The sequence below is a fragment of the Amblyraja radiata genome, chromosome 13 (assembly GCF_010909765.2).
Source record: "Amblyraja radiata isolate CabotCenter1 chromosome 13, sAmbRad1.1.pri, whole genome shotgun sequence".
Taxonomy (NCBI): Eukaryota; Metazoa; Chordata; class Chondrichthyes; order Rajiformes; family Rajidae; genus Amblyraja; species Amblyraja radiata.
The window spans coordinates 35,241,395-35,259,256 of NC_045968.1; the positions used below are offsets into that span (position 1 = coordinate 35,241,395).

Genomic DNA, 17,862 nt, shown 5'->3' on the forward strand with positions numbered 1-17,862 from the left:
CTTTGACTTTTTAACTGTCAGTCTGCTTCGGCAAGGCCACCAGCATAACCAAGGACCAGTCTCACCACGGTCACTCCATCTTCTCCCCTCTCTCATCAGGCTATAGGTACAGAAGTGTGAAAACGCACACCTCCAGATTCAAGGACAGTTTCTTCCCAGCTAATATCAGGCACCTGAACCATCCTATCACCAACTAGAGAGTGGTCCTGACCTCCCATCTACCTTCTTGGAGACCCTCAGACCAGTGGCGGACTGGCCAGGGTGTCAGCTTGCCCGATGGCAAGTGGGCCCCTGATGAAGTGATAGCAAGTGATGGCATTGTAGTTGTGGGTGGGCCCCCTTTGTCTCCTGGCAACCAATATTTTTAGATCCAGTCCGCCACTGCCTCAGACTATCTTTAAATGGACTTTACTGGACTTTATCTTACACTAAACATTGTTCCCTTAATTCTGTGTCTGTACACTGTGGATGGTTTGATTGTTATCATGTACAGTCTTTCCACTGACTGGTTAGCACGCAAAAAAAAAAACTTTTCACTGTACCTCTGTACACGTGACAATGAACTAAACTGCAATCTTCAAATGTATAACCATTCAGCTATTTCTCACTTGAACCATTTGCTTTAACACTGTTATCTTGGTGGATTTGTTTCAGAGTTCTGAAAGCTGGTTCACAAATGAGAACTGCACGGAGCGCTGTACGTGCATGGGCAACAACGTCACTCTCTGTAAAACCTCGGCGTGTGAACTGCATGAAATATGTGAGAGATGGGATGGAGTTCTGGGCTGCCAGATGGCAGGTGAGTGATTGTACGAAAAGAATAGAATACAGACCCTCGACTGAGTAAATTATTTTGTTAGTGGGACCCACTGACATTGCATTTGTGAAATATCAAGATATATCAGACATTGAATCCTCAAACCTGCTTTGAGTTCATTTTTTCTATATTTCTGGTAAAAATATACTAGCTAATCTGCTTTATTTTTAATGACTTTATTTTTGGTTTTCAAGTTATAAACACAAATTTACACAGAACACCAACAAACAGTACAAAACAGTACAAGACGTATATACCCCCCTCCTCATCCCCAAGGCTCCAAAAAGAGAAAGAGGAAAAAATAATAATAGTAATAAAATAATTTAAACAAAATAACAAAGGCAGAGTCTTTGTGTTCAAATGTTACATGTTAACACCAGCAACATACAAATATAAATAAATAATTATGACTGTGTAGACAATATTTTCAGTTAAAAAATCTTTAATAAAAGCTATAAAAGGGTCCCAGGTCAGATTGAAGTTTCTGCGGGCCTTGCACCGTTTACACCTGATCTTTTCCAAGGGTAAAAAGGAGAGCATCTCCTTTAACCACTGCAAAAAAGATGGAGCTTTTTTTGACTTCCAGTTTAAAAGAATAAGCCTGCGAGCAAGCAATGATGCAAATGCTATTTGACTCTTGTGCATATACTCTGGTGAAATTGTGTGACACCAGCAATGTACCTCGTCTCAGCATCAAAGCATCAATCCAATATAGAGTTAGTTCAACCTGTTGTAGAAACAAAGAACTGCAGATGCTGGTCTGAAGAAGGGACCCAACCTGATACATCACAGATTATTTTTCTCCAGACTGTGAAAAGGGGTCCCGACCTGAAGCGTCACCCAGCATTTTTGTCCAGAGTCGGAAGAAGGGTCATGTCCCAAAATGTGACACATCCGTTTTTTTCCAGAGATGCTGACTGACCTCTGAGTTACTCCAGCATTTTATGTCTATCTATACTTCTACCTGTTGCTGAGCACATTCAATCGACTGATCTGTCTGTATGAAACCCACAGGTTGTTTCTGGGATTGTAACTTTGATAGTAACCTGTGCCAATGGTCGCAATCCAAGAACGACATGTTGGACTGGAGACGCATCAGTGGGCCGACACCCACGCCTATCACAGGACCCGACTTTGACCACACCACTGCAGGTAGGTTTAGTTTATTTTGTTTAATTTATAGATACAGCACGGAAACAGGCCGTTCGGCCCACCCAGTCCGCGCGGACCAGCAATCACCCCGTACACTAGCATTATTCTACACACTAGGGACAATTTACAATTTTCACCGAAGCAAATTAACTGACAAACCTGTACATCTTTGGAGTGTGGAAGGAAACCGGAGCATCCGGATAAAATGGTAATGGGAGAACGTATGATACGATATGATAAACTTTTATTCATCCCCGGAGGGAAATTGGTACAAACTCCGTGCAGACAGCACCCGTAGTCAGGATCGAACCCGGGCCCGTGACACAGAGACAGCAACTCTACCGCTGCGCTGCTGTGTCGCCACTGTGAGGTGGCACGAGGTCCGTGCTGAGCCTTTGTGCAGGTGGTTTCTTCCTGACCGACAAAGCTTCTTGTGTGCGCAGGTGGTCACTACATTTACTTGGAAGGCAACGATGGCAAACCAGGGGACCGAGCCCAATTGGTCAGCCCTCCATGTGCAAACGGAGGGGCTTACTGCATGCGATTCTGGTACCACATGTACGGAGTGGCCCGAACTATGATGTTGAACGTTTACCAGGTTGAACATGGAATCGCGTACCTGGAGTGGTCGATGACTGGAAATAAGGGCAACAGGTGGATAGAGGGAGAACTATACTTCTACCTCTCTCCAAATTCACAGGTAATCTGCAAGAATCAGTCATGAGGTCCCTCTGGATGGGGGAAATCAGGGGAAATAAATGATCAAGCAGAGGCCATGTAGCACATTGTGACTGTGATCTAGTTTAGTTTTGGGACAAACAACAGAAACATACAGTACCCTTCGACCAACCGAGACCACGCTGATCCGCAATCATTCTGTACACTAGTCCTTCCTACACACTAGGGGCAATTTACAATTTACAGACGCTTATTAATCAGTACATATGACAATTAGACTTTACACTGTAGAGATACAGCGTGGACACAGGCTCTTTGACCCACCAAGCTGACCAACGATCATCCAGTACACTAGTTCTATCCTACACACTATAGTCAATTTACAGAGGCCAATTAATCTGCAAACCTGCACAGCTTTAGAGTGTGGGAGGAGACCAGAACCCCCGGAGAAAATCCACGTGGTCACAGGGAGAATGTACAGACTCCATGAGGCAGCACCCCTAGTCAGGATTGAACCCTGGTCTCTGGTGCTATGGCAGCAACTCTACCTCTGTGCCTGACTAGACTGCGCTGTGATACTGTGATCCTTTCTCTGACAGATCCTCCTTGAAGCAGTTCGTGGCAATGACTACCGGAGTGATGTTGCTGTGGATGACATTTCCTTCCATGCCGGATGTTGTGGAGGTTGGTTTGACGTATATAGGAGTTCCTTTGGTTTCTATCTCTTAAAAACGGACGGTACTTATTCAAGCATTGGTGTCAGCGATGACGATCAATGTTACACTGATTCTCCCTCCTAATGCACAGTTGTCAGCAACCAGAAGACCGTAAGACACAGTTACAGAATGAGGCCATTCAGCCCAGTAGGTCTACTCTATCATTCAACGGAGAAGGTACTGAGGGTTTGCCCACTTGTCCTAAACTCTTCCACTACTGGAAACATCTTCTCCACATCCACTCCATCTAGTCCTTTCATTATCTGATAGGCTTCAATGAGATCCCCTCCCTTCTAAACTCCAGGGAATATAGCCTTCAAACACTACAAAATCTTCTAAGTAAATGGTGCCATAAATGTGCTTTACTAGAGTGTTGTCAAACAAATGTGTGACACTGAGGCATAAATGATATTCGAGCAAATGATCAAGAAATTACTCAAAAAGATACAAACTGCAGCAAATTGTTCAGGCAACATCTGTGGAGATGTGGAGAGAGAAGATGAACCAAGTTATTGGAATACTGTAAACAGCAGGAGAGTTGTTTAACTCTCAGGAAGACAACAAAAGTGATGTAAAAGTGATTTAAGGTGAGAGGGGAAAGATTTAATAGGAAACTTTTTCACAGAGAGGTTTGGTGGGTATATGGAAGGAGCTGCCAAGGAAGGAAGCTGAGGCAGGTAAGATAACAACATGTAAAGGACCTTTGGACAGGTACATGGATAGGAATGGTTTAGAGGGATATCGACCAAATCTGGGTAGGTGGGACGTCTTGGAGTGTGGATGTGTATGCTGTATGAGTCTATGACTGTGGACACACTTTCTGTTCTCCCATCAGTGGGCTGGGAATGGGATCAAATGTGTTACTGTATGAAAGTTAAGGTAGTGATACACTTCTAAGTCTGTGCCATCTTTTGCCAACAGAGGGATGTGGCACAACAGCTGCCACCACCACCACCTCCTCAATGACAACCACCACTGCGAAGTCTGATACCATAGGTAAAAGGAAGCAATGTGCATGTGAATTGGGACATTCATTGTGCTGCTTTTATTGGAGTGAAACAGAATGGTTCACCGCTGAGCGTCCTGCGCTTCAAGGAATAAAGTCCTATAGGTTGAGGTTCAGATTTATCATTGTCACATATACTGAGGATCAGGCAAATGCTTGCGATCCAATCAAATCATATCCATTGTTACAATCAAGTCAAACTCAACTGCAATAGGTAGAGCAAAGGGGAAGATATATAGAGTGCAGAATATACCTCTCAGCATTGTAATGCATCAGGTCCATAGACAATGTTCAATGTCTGCAGTGGGATAGAAGTGAATCAGGTAGAACCCTGGCTTATGGAAGGACCGTTCAGAAGCCTGAAAACAGCAGTAGAGATTACTCCGCACTTGCAGGTGGTGCGCCCTTTAAATCTTTGGTATTGTCTGTCAGACGGGAGCAGGTAGAAGAAGGAATGACTGGGTGGGTCAAGTCTTGGGATTATGTTGAGCATGGAGAGGGTAGAGAAAAGGTTTAGCAGAATGTTGCCTGGATTAAGGGATTATACCAATGAGGAGTGGTTAGGAAAATTTGGACTGTTTTCTCGATGACGCCCGAGGTTGAGGGGAGACTTGAGAAGTGTGTAAAATTATGAAAGCCATAGATGGGGTAGACAGTCAGAATCTTTTTCCGAGGGAATCTTTTTCCTATGCCCTCTAGTATTTGATATTTCCTGGAAATATTAAACACTAGAGGGCATAGCTTTAAGGTGAGAGGAGCAAAGTTTAAAGGAGAAGAGGTTCCTTTTAGTTTAGAGTTTAGAGATACAGCGCGGAAACAGGCCCTTCGGCCCACCGGGTCCGCGCTGACCAGCGATCCTCGCATATTAACACTATCCTGCACACACTAGGGGCAATTTTTACATTTACCAAGACAATTAACCTACATACCTATCACAATGGCACAATGGGCTAAGTGTTCGGCTGGCAACCGGAAGGTAGCTGGTTCGAATCCTGCTTGGAGTGCATACTGTCGTTGTGTCCTTGGGCAAGACACTTCACCCACCTTTGCCTGTGTGTGTCCTTGGGCAAGACACTTCACCCACCTTTGCCTGTCTGTATGGAAGTAATTGTGTGAAGCACTTTGGGGTCAATGCAAGTTGACTAAAAATGTGCTATATAAATAAAGACATTATTATTATTATTATCTTTGGAGTGTGGGAGGAAACCGAAGATCTCAGAGATAATAAGTGGCAGGAATGCGCTGCTGGGGTGGTGGTGGAGGCAGATGCAATTGTGGCATTTAAGAGGCTTTTAGGTCAACGCATGGATGTAAGGAAATGGAGGGATATGGATCATGTGGAGACCGAGGCAATTAGTTTAACTTGGCATCGTTCAGCATGGACATTGGGGGCTGAGGGGCCCGTTCCTGTGCTGCACTGGTTTATGCTTTAAGTTCAGATAGATGCTCGATGGTGGATGACTGAGATACATTGGTAGATGACCATACTTCACTTTCCTTACAGTTCGTGCCACTTGCAGTGCCTCAGGAGATCCTCACTACAACACGTTTGACACGCGTGTTCATCACTTCATGGGAACGTGCACATACGTGCTCTCTAAGCTGTGCAACAGATATTCAGGCCTCCCTTACTTTGAGGTGTCAGCCACAAATGAGCATAGAGGGGCCAACACCAAAGTGTCCTACATTAAATCCGTGCACGTGGCTGTACACAACAACACAGTTTCAATCATGAAAAATCGTAAAGTCCTGGTGAGTAGTTTTATTCAGCTTTTTATTGTTCAAAACTAATACAGTACTTACCTTAGCATTCTGCTTTTCCACTGATGATCAGTCTGGAGATGTTGGTGATTGGGTAAAACAGAGGCACAAAGTGCTGGAGGAACTCAAGTGGGTCAGGCAGCATCTGTGCAGGAAATGGACAGGCAATGTTTTGATTCGAGACCCTTCTTCACTCTTTGTCTAGTCCATGCCCTGGGCACATGATGGGACAATGAATGAATAGTTTATTATCACGTGACACGTCACAGGGAAATTCTTTGTTTTGCACGCACTTAACTGAACTAATACAAGGAACCTAACTAATCTAAGAGAGAGAAATAAGGAACTGCAGATGCTGGTTCACAAAAAAAAACACAAAGTGTTGGCGTAATCTAGTGGGTCAGGCAGCATCAGTGGAGGGAATGGGCATGTGACGTTTCAGGTTGGGACTTCGATATAGAAAGGGGGGGGGAGAAAGCTGGAAGGGAGGCGGGGGCAAGACAAAACCTAGTAAGTAATAGGTGGATATGTGAGGATAGGGAGCTTTGATTGGCAGATGGGTCGATAAAGGCAAGAGATGGGAAGAAGACAAAAGGATGTGAGATAAGGAGAGAAGTGGTGTGAAATGTGAAGCCAGAGGAAAGGATACAGGTGGAAGGGGGTGGGGAGAAGTGTAAAGAGGGAGCGATGTAGTGGGAGAAATGGGTGTAAATTACCACCAGTGTGTAGGGAATGGATGATAAGGTGGGGATAAGGTACAATTAGTGTGAACGTGTGATCAATGTCCGCGTGAACTCGGTGGATCTGTTTGCACGCTGTATCTCTAAACTACACAAAACTAAACTGTCAGCCAACAGCAGATTTTCTTTCTTGAAAACCATTACCAAAGTAGGTAGATTCTTACGGAGATCTGTTGGTTCCATAATCACATACTTAAAAATAACTTATTATATAATTAATGGAAATTAAATTTCCAGGTTGACGTTGGGGATTTGAATTTGTGTGTCTATAAAATCAGTTAAGGTCTTTGAAGGTTCATGAACATTACCATTGTGTAACGGTATGTTAGACTTTACTTCAGACTTTAGAGATACAGCGCCGAAACAGAGCACCCGGAGAAAAACCACACGGTCACGGGGTGAATGTACAAACTCCGTACCGTCTGAACCCGTAGTCAGGATTGAACCCGTGTCTCTGACCCTGTAAGACAGCAACTCTACTGCTGAGTCGCTGTGCCGTCTTGCGCTCCATTTGTTAAGGTCACGTGAAAATTGTTGATGTCGAGTGGGATTATTTAATTGCGATCCCTTGCTCTTAAATAAATTGTGGCTTTTTTGTTCTGTTCCACAGCTGAATGGAGAAAGGGTAAACCTGCCCGTGTCGATCAAGGACCTTCTGGTGGTACGGATAAGCGGTGGCTACGTTTTACTGGAGACTAACTTTGGCTTGTTGGTGAGGTTTGATGGTCACCACCATGTAGACGTGTCCGTGCCGTCCACATATTCTGGACTGCTTTGTGGTCTGTGTGGTAAGCCGATACTTGTAATCATTCAAAAACCTCCCTCACGTGTATCCACCTATCATTCACCAGTCCTGCCCCTCCTCTCTTCCAGCTTTCTTCCCACCTCCAGGCTCAATCAGTCTGAAGAAGGGTCCTGACCCGAAATGTCACCTATGTATGTTCTCCAAAAATGTGCTTGACCCACTGGGTTACTCCAGCAGTTTGAGTCTTTTCTTATAATGATTTGATGGCCGCAGAGTGTATGCAAACCTTTTTATGTCTTTAAATTTAGGAGTGGTATTAGTTTTTAACTGCCAAACAACTGTTTGGAGTAAAGAATCCAAGCCTGTCCAACCTCTCCCTGTAACTAATACTTCTAAATTCAGGTATCATTCTGGTAAACTTTGTCTGCACCCTTTCTAAAGCCTCCACATCCTTCCTGTAATGGGGGCGACCAGAACTTCACACAATACTCCAGATTCAGCCAGACTAAAGTCCTATAAAACTGCAACATGATTTCCTGACTCTTATACTCAATGCCCGACCAATAAACACATGTAGGCCATATGCCTTTTTTAGCACTAAGCAATAAATTTCATATGCTACCAATCCGCCTATCACCCTGTGTGTATTTCTTTAACAAATCATGTTTACCAGACTCTTGTACTCTTAACATGTTACTGGTGACATTCGTTGTATATTTATTACTCAATAATTATCAAAAACTGTGGTGCAATGGCACAACGGATAGAGCCACTGCCTTAAAGTGCCAGGGTCCAGGGTTTGATCCTGACCTCGGGTGCTGTCCATGTGGAGTTTGCAGCTTCTCCTTGTGACTGTGTGGGTGTCCCCTGGGTGCTCAGGTTTCTTCACACATCTGAAAGGCTTGTAGGTTAATTGGCCATGCTAAATTATTCCTAGTGCATAGGTGAGTGGTAGAGTCACAAAGTTATTGAAGGGATTGTGGCAGAAATAAAATGGGATTAGTGTAGGATTAGTGTAAATGATGCATAACAGTTGTCATGGTGGGCTAAAAGGTGTGTTTCAGAGCTGTATTATTCCATGGCTCAAAGACTTACTTTGTACCAGATGTCGTTATATTTCAACCAGTGCTGAGAAATCTATTTTGACACAATCGGTTGATAATTTATGGATTAAAGCATTTTCAACTGTATTATTACAAACATTAGAAATGGAAAAGACATTTCACGGAGGAACCCTTCATTGTCACAGTATACTTAGTTTTAGTTTTAGGGACACAGCTTGGAAGCAGTCCCTTCGGCACACTGAGTCCACGTCGACCAGCGATCACCCCATTCGCACTTGTTCTATCCCACACACTAGGGACAATTTACAGAAGCCAATTAACCTGCGAATTTACACGTCTTTGGGATGTGGGAGGAAACTGGAGCACCCGGAGGAAACCCACGCGGTCACAGGGAGAACGTACAAACTCCGTACAGACAACACCCGAGATCAGGATCGTACCTGGGTCTCAGGTGCTGTGAGGCAGCAGCTCTACCGTTGCTCCACTGTGCAGCACATTTCCAACAGCATTATTGCAAACATTAGAAATGGAAAAGACATTGTCAGAGCATATCGTCATCAAGAATTGAGCAAATTTCAAAGGATCAATGGAAACTTTTTTTTGTATGATTTAGGTAACTACAACGGTGACCCTAATGATGACATTATTATGCCCAATGGCAGTCTTGCAGCAGACTCTAATATGCTTGGAGAGAGTTGGCAAGTCGATAACGGAGAAACTGAGTAAGTGTGCGCAGCTTTACCACCAATTGATTAATTGATTGCATTGTTTAATTAAAAGAAACGGCAAGGAAACAGGCCCTTTGGCCCACAGAGCCCATGCTGACCATCGATCACCCGTTTACTCTAGTTCTATGTTATCCCACTTTTTAATCCACTCCCTACACACTAGGGGGCAATTTACAGAGGGCCAATTAACCTTCAAACCAGCACGTCTTTGGGATGTGAGAGGAAACCGGAGCACCCGTAGGTAACCCACATGGCCACAGGGGGAACGTGCAAACTCCACACAGACATCATCCGGGGTCAGGATGGAATCCGTGTCTCTGGTGCTGTGAGGCAGTACTGTGCCTCTGTGTTGCCCCAATGGTTCTTTATTGTCCATACCTAGGTACAGTGAAATTCCTTTTTTGCAAACAGTTCAGTAAAAATCTTACTGTACACAGGATAGACACAAAAAGCTGGAGTATCTCAGCGGGACAGGCAGCATCTCTGGAGAGAAGGAAAGGGTGATGTTTTGGGTTGAGATCCTTCTTCAGACATAGGCAAAATCATATTTAAGTACAAGAGTGTAAGATAGTCGATTACACTGAGGCAATACACAAGAATCACCACGTTTTTGACACCATTTTGTACCATTCATGTTTCAAAGTTAAAAATGTAGAGTCTTGAATTGGCCATAAAGGCCCACTGTCCTGGCAGCGGCACTGAATCAGAGTTGTAGGGGTCGGACAGTCCAGGCGATGTTGTCGATGTTCTCCACCACTGCTCCGATGCTCCGTGCCGCTGAATGCTGTGTCTGGTCCGCGTGCTTGGCATCTTGGAGCGGCACCCAATCTAATAGAATCCCAGGCTTTTGCAGGGCCTCCAACGGCCCACCACTGACACCTCGACCTGGACATATTTCTCATTGCAATTGTTTCTTTTATTTGCTCATTTAGATGTAATCATGGCGGGAGCAGCTTTCAATGTGATCCAGCTGATAAGGAGAATGCAGAAAAAGATACTGCTTGTGGGATGATTACAGATCCAACAGGTAGGCATAAAAAAATGAAGCAACCAGTTCCAACAGATAATGTAAATAAAAGCTGTAACCAAACAATCCCCAGAATGATCTCAAGCTGATAATAGTGGGATGTAATTCAATTTTTGCAATTCAATGAAGCAATTTCTTCATTCCACAAGTACATTTTCGTGGTCTGTGTGGTTCAGTACATTTTTCACCCCTGAGAATATGATAAATATTCCCACTATGACAAGACACGCTCCTTATTTATGGAAAGCACTAGAGATTTAGTGGACAAATGGAAAATAAGCCATAGGTTGAAGAATTCTAATTCAGCAGAATAATGAATGTGTGTAAGTATGTTGTAGGTGGAATCTAACAGAGATTTGGGAAATTTAAGATTTATATCCCAGTTATTAAGATTCATAAACTAACCTAAATTTTGTAGTGGTATATAAAATTATGAAGGAGATTGATGGGGTGAATACCCAGGGTAGGGGATATCGAGAACCCAGAGGACATGGGTTTAAGGTGAGAGGGTAAACATTTAATCGGAACCAGAGAGGGTGGTGGGAATATGGAATGAGCTCCCAGAAGAGGTAGTTGAGGCAGGTACAATACCTACATTTAAAAGACACTTGGACAGGTACATTGATAGGAAAGGTTAAACTAAATATGACGATAAACTAAACTAAACTCTTTGTGTCTTTTTTTTCTAAATTTGGTTGTCTGGAATAACGTTCTGAATTGGAAATTTCCAATTTAAATTTAAATATTTTTCTCTCAGGAATATTTAAAGAATGCCACGAGAAAGTTCCTCCCAAGAATTACTTTGACAACTGTGTCTATGATGTGTGCGCTGAAGGAGGGCTGTCGACGTCACTTTGTTTAGCCCTGCAAACCTATGCTGCCTTGTGCACACAAGCTGGAGTGTGTGTAGAATGGAGAAACAACACGTTATGCTGTAAGTTATACTCTGCTGTACATCGCCAATGTCTATCCTGTCCAAAAGGCCAAAACAAATCTTCAGTCACTTCATATTCCCTCAAACTATTTTGGAACATCAGAAAAGTAATGAAAAAATGAGTGAAATTATTGGTGTTATCAAGTGATATATTCACCAACAGCATGCTCACCTATGCTAAGTTTGTGTTTGGCCACAAAGTTCCAAATCTTGAAAGTGACTTCCCTTGCTATCGATGGAAGAACATTACCAAGGAGTAACATAGAGTTCTACTACGTACATACACACATACATACATATATAGATATATAACATATATATATAATATATGGGTGGAATTCAGCTATATATAGCAAAGAGTTGTCTTATATTTGTGTTTCTGAGTGAGCAAATATATATACTCACACACATACATACACAGATAGATAGACAGACAGACAGACAGACAAACAGACAGACAGACATACAGACAGGAAGTGGATGAGAAAGTAGGATAACATAGAATTAGTGTAAATGGATTATCGATCGTCAGAGTAGACTCGATGGGCCAAAGGGCCTGTTTCCAAGGAAGAACAGATGCTGCTAATTGAAAAGGACACAAAGTGCTGGAGTAACTCAGCAAGCCAGGCTGCATCTCTGGAGAACATGGATCGCTGACATTTTGGGTCGGAACCTTTCTTCAAACTGATAATGTATTACAGCCAGTCAGGCAGCATCTCTGGAGAAAAGGAATAGGCGATGTTTGTGGTCAAGACCCTTCTTGAGTCTGAGAGTCTCAGTCTGAAGAAAGGTCCCGAAATGTCGCCTATTCCTTTTCTCCGGAGACGCTGCCTGACCCTCACAGTTACTCCAGCATTTGTGTATATCTTTGGTGTAAACCAGCATCTGCAGTTCCTTCCTACACTGAAAGAATAATGTATTACATTTTGTGCATTACATAATATGTTGGATGGCTCCACAAATATTTTGAATAAGCTACACTAAGTGAAGTGATTGTTTTTTCCTGTTATGCTTTCTTTAGCACCAACCTGTCCTAGTGGTAGCCACTATGAGACTTGTGGTACAGGTTGTCCCACTACCTGCATGGAGACATCTGCACCTGACAGCTGTCCTCTACCATCTGTTGAAGGATGTTTCTGTGACCCTGGATACACTCTTAGTGGAGACATCTGTATTCTGAACAGTCAGTGTGGCTGTGTGCACCACAACAAATATTATCAGGTAAATCCATTTGCTCATAATAATCACACATGTTGCTTGAATATAAATAAATAATGGTCAAAATCTGCATACAAAAGAAAGACATACAAAGGGCTGGAGACTCTCATCAAGTCAGGTAGCATCTCTGGAGAAACTGAACATATTAGCGCTTCTGTCAGCATCAAAGACAGAGGGCAGTTCCACCGGATTTGGTTAAAAAGCAAAACGTAGATACGATTCCCGTTGCTCCCCGTTCTGGTACTCCACATTGTGCAGGAACGCCTGGCCTTTGTTGGGTTCCCAAGCTTGGATCTTCTGCCCATGAAGCTTCTTGTCTGTGGACTCTGCGCCAGAAACATGGAGATGGTCAACAACGCAATGTAGCCCAATGTTGTCCAACAAACCTAGAGCATCACAGATAGACACAAAGTGCTGGGTGTTGGGTGGACAAAGACCAGAGATGGGAATAGTCATTGAGGTCCCTCGTATCCACATCACTCCTAGTCTACAAATGAAGATAAATTATTTTTGTTTTAAATTACTCTTTTAGAACTTTTCTTTGTTATGACTAAAAACGTGCTTCCACCAACCTGCACAGCAAAACTCAACACAACACTGCCTCAGTGTCCATCGCTGCTCCCCCCACTTTGATTTGATTCCTGAGATTGTCCTGTCGGATAAACTCACATCTGATTTCCCTCTGGCCAGCCTTTCGGTTAGAACATCCAATAAAATGGCAAGGAGAAATACTTTTCAGACAGACTTATTATGAAATGTTATTTAAATAATAAATTATTTGGGTTTGAAGTAGCATGTATCCTTTTGTAGCGCTTGGTTGATCTGTGAGTAAACATGGATCAACCATCATATCATATTCTGTGCCAATGAAATGATATCCATGCTTCCATGCTGTACGGCTCTTTGACTTTTTAACTATCAGTCTGCTTCGGCAAGGCCACCAGCATAATCAAGGACCAGTCTCACCACGGTCACTCCATCTTCTCCCCTCTCCCATCAGGCTATAGGTACAGAAGTGTGAAAACGCACACCTCCAGATTCAAGGACAGTTTCTTCCCAGCTAATATCAGGCACCTGAACCATCCTATCACCAACTAGAGAGTGGTCCTGACCTCCCATCTACCTTCTTGGAGACCCTCAGACCAGTGGCGGACTGGCCAGGGTGACAGATGGCAGGTGGGCCCCTGATGCAGTGATAGCAAGTGATGGCAAGTGGGCCCCTGTTAAATGATAGCATTGTAGTTGTGGGTGGGCCCCCTTTGTCTCCTGGCAACCAATATTTTTAGACCCAGTCCGCCACTGCCACTGCCACAGACTATCTTTAAATGGACTTTACTGGACTTTATCTTGCACTAAACATCGTTCCCTTAATTCTGTGTCTGTACACTGTGGATGGCTTGATTGTTATCATGTACAGTCTTTCCACTGACTGGTTAGCACGCAAAAAAAAAACTTTTCACTGTACCTCTGTACACGTGACAATGAACTAAACTTCAACCTTCAAATGTATAACCATTCAGCTATTTCTCACTTGAACCATTTGCTTTAACACTGTTATCTTGGTGGATTTGTTTCAGAGTTCTGAAAGCTGGTTCACAAATGAGAACTGCACGGAGCACTGTACGTGCATGGGCAACAACGTCACTCTCTGTAATACCTCGGCGTGTGAACTGCATGAGATATGTGAGAGATGGGATGGAGTTCTGGGCTGCCAGATGGCAGGTGAGTGATTGTACGAAAAGAATAGAATACAGACCCTCGACTGAGTAAATTATTTTGTTAGTGGGACCCACTGACATTGCATTTGTGAAATATCAAGATATATCAGACATTGAATCCTCAAACCTGCTGTGAGTTCATTTTGAGTCTTTGTGTTCACATGTTACGTTAACAACAGCAACATACAAATATAAATAAATAATTATGACTGTGTAGACAATATTTTCAGTTAAAAAATCTTTAATAAAATCTATAAAAGGGTTCCAGGTCAGATTGAAGTTTCTGCGGGCCTTGCACCGTTTTACCTGATCTTTTCCAAGGGTAAAAAGGAGAGCATCTCCTTTAACCACTGCAATAAAGGATGGAGCTTTTTTTTTACTTCCAGTTGAAAAGAATAAGCCTGCGAGCAAGCAATGATGCAAATGCTATTTGACTCTTGTGCATATACTCTGGTGAAATTGTGTGACACCAGCAATGTACCTCCTCTCAGCATCAAAGCATCAATCCAATATAGAGTTATTTCTACCTGTTGTAGAAACAAACAACTGCAGATGCTGGTCTGAAGAAGGGACCCAACCTGAAACATCACAGATTATTTTTCTCCAGACTGTGAAAAGGGGTCCCGACCTGAAGCGTCACCCAGCATTTTTGTCCAGAGTCGGAAGAAGGGTCATGTCCCAAAATGTGACACATCCGTTTTTTTCCAGAGATGCTGACTGACCTCTGAGTTACTCCAGCATTTTATGTCTATCTATACTTCTACCTGTTGCCGAGCACATTCAATCAACTGATCTGTCTGTATGAAACCCACAGGTTGTTTCTGGGATTGTAACTTTGATAGTAACCTGTGCCAATGGTCGCAATCCAAGAACGACATGTTGGACTGGAGACGCATCAGTGGGCCGACACCCTCGCTTACCACAGGACCCGACTTTGACCACACCACTGCAGGTAGGTTTAGTTTATTTTGTTTAATTTATAGATACAGCACGGAAACAGGCCGTTCGGCCCACCCAGTCCGCGCGGACCAGCAATCACCCCTGTACACTAGCATTATCCCACACACTAGGGACAATTTACAATTTTCACCGAAGCAAATTAACTGACAAACCTGTACATCTTTGGAGTGTGGAAGGAAACCGGAGCATCCGGATAAAATGGTAATGGGAGAACGTATGATACGATATGATAAACTTTTATTCATCCCCGGAGGGAAATTGGTACAAACTCCGTGCAGACAGCACCCGTAGTCAGGATCGAACCCGGGTCCGTGACACAGAGACAGCAACTCTACCGCTGCGCTGCTGTGCCGCCACTGTGAGGTGGCACGAGGTCCGTGCTGAGCCTTTGTGCAGGTGGTTTCTTCCTGACCGACAAAGCTTCTTGTGTGCGCAGGTGGTCACTACATTTACTTGGAAGGCAACGATGGCAAACCAGGGGACCGAGCCCAATTGGTCAGCCCTCCATGTGCAAACGGAGGGGCTTACTGCATGCGATTCTGGTACCACATGTACGGAGCGGCCCGAACTATGATGTTGAACGTTTACCAGGTTGAACATGGAATCCCGTACCTGGAGTGGTCGATGACTGGAAATAAGGGCAACAGGTGGATAGAGGGAGAACTAGCCTTCTACCTCTCTCCAAATTCACAGGTAATCTGCAAGAATCAGTCATGAGGTCCCTCTGGATGGGGGAAATCAGGGGAAATAAATGATCAAGCAGAGGCCATGTAGCACATTGTGACTGTGATCTAGTTTAGTTTTGGGACACACAACAGAAACATACAGTACCCTTCGACCCACCGAGACCACGCTGATCCGCAATCATTCTGTACACTAGTCCTTCCTACACACTAGGGGCAATTTACAATTTACAGACGCTTATTAATCAGTACATATGACAATTAGACTTTACACTGTAGAGATACAGCGTGGACACAGGCTCTTTGACCCACCAAGCTGACCAACGATCATCCAGTACACTAGTTCTATCCTACACACTATAGTCAATTTACAGAGGCCAATTAATCTGCAAACCTGCACAGCTTTAGAGTGTGGGAGGAGACCAGAACCCCCGGAGAAAATCCACGTGGTCACAGGGAGAATGTACAGACTCCATGAGGCAGCACCCCTAGTCAGGATTGAACCCTGGTCTCTGGTGCTATAAGGCAGCAACTCTACCTCTGTGCCTGACTAGACTGCACTGTGATACTGTGATCCTTTCTCTGACAGATCCTCCTTGAAGCAGTTCGTGGCAATGACTACCGGAGTGATGTTGCTGTGGATGACATTTCCTTCCATGCCGGATGTTGTGGAGGTTGGTTTGACGTATATAGGAGTTCCTTTGGTTTCTATCTCTTAAAAACGGACGGTACTTATTCAAGCATTGGTGTCCGCGATGACGATCAATGTTACACTGATTCTCCCTCCTAATGCACAGTTGTCAGCAACCAGAAGACCGTAAGACACAGTTACAGAATGAGGCCATTCAGCCCAGTAGGTCTACTCTATCATTCAACGGAGAAGGTACTGAGGGTTTGCCCACTTGTCCTAAACTCTTCCACTACTGGAAACATCTTCTCCACATCCACTCCATCTAGTCCTTTCATTATCTGATAGGCTTCAATGAGATCCCCTCCCTTCTAAACTCCAGGGAATATAGCCTTCAAACACTACAAAATCTTCTAAGTAAATGGTGCCATAAATGTGCTTTACTAGAGTGTTGTCAAACAAATGTGTGACACTGAGGCATAAATGATATTCGAGCAAATGATCAAGAAATTACTCAAAAAGATACAAACTGCAGCAAATTGTTCAGGCAACATCTGTGGAGATGTGGAGAGAGAAGATGAACCAAGTTATTGGAATACTGTAAACAGCAGGAGAGTTGTTTAACTCTCAGGAAGACAACAAAAGTGATGTAAAAGTGATTTAAGGTGAGAGGGGAAAGATTTAATAGGAAACTTTTTCACAGAGAGGTTTGGTGGGTATATGGAAGGAGCTGCCAAGGAAGGAAGCTGAGGCAGGTAAGATAACAACATGTAAAGGACCTTTGGACAGGTACATGGATAGGAATGGTTTAGAGGGATATCGACCAAATCTGGGTAGGTGGGACGTCTTGGAGTGTGGATGTGTATGCTGTATGAGTCTATGACTGTGGACACACTTTCTGTTCTCCCATCAGTGGGCTGGGAATGGGATCAAATGTGTTACTGTATGAAAGTTAAGGTAGTGATACACTTCTAAGTCTGTGCCATCTTTTGCCAACAGAGGGATGTGGCACAACAGCTGCCACCACCACCACCTCCTCAATGACAACCACCACTGCGAAGTCTGATACCATAGGTAAAAGGAAGCAATGTGCATGTGAATTGGGACATTCATTGTGCTGCTTTTATTGGAGTGAAACAGAATGGTTCACCGCTGAGCGTCCTGCGCTTCAAGGAATAAAGTCCTATAGGTTGAGGTTCAGATTTATCATTGTCACATATACTGAGGATCAGGCAAATGCTTGCGATCCAATCAAATCATATCCATTGTTACAATCAAGTCAAACTC

At 43.7% G+C, this 17,862-nt stretch overlaps 1 protein-coding gene across 1 annotated transcript in view; it reads left to right on the plus strand.

Annotated features, from left to right (window-relative positions):
- The window catches only part of LOC116979482, a 114,210-nt gene that overhangs the window by 63,644 nt on the left and 32,704 nt on the right, over window positions 1–17,862 (plus strand). The window contains 16 exon segments of the mRNA XM_033030996.1: window positions 655–799; window positions 1,832–1,969; window positions 2,413–2,669; window positions 3,247–3,331; window positions 4,285–4,359; window positions 5,874–6,121; window positions 7,481–7,658; window positions 9,293–9,401; window positions 10,340–10,434; window positions 11,192–11,368; window positions 12,390–12,589; window positions 14,164–14,308; window positions 15,119–15,256; window positions 15,701–15,957; window positions 16,537–16,621; window positions 17,575–17,649. Of these exon segments, the coding sequence (XP_032886887.1) occupies window positions 655–799; window positions 1,832–1,969; window positions 2,413–2,669; window positions 3,247–3,331; window positions 4,285–4,359; window positions 5,874–6,121; window positions 7,481–7,658; window positions 9,293–9,401; window positions 10,340–10,434; window positions 11,192–11,368; window positions 12,390–12,589; window positions 14,164–14,308; window positions 15,119–15,256; window positions 15,701–15,957; window positions 16,537–16,621; window positions 17,575–17,649 (2,407 nt within the window).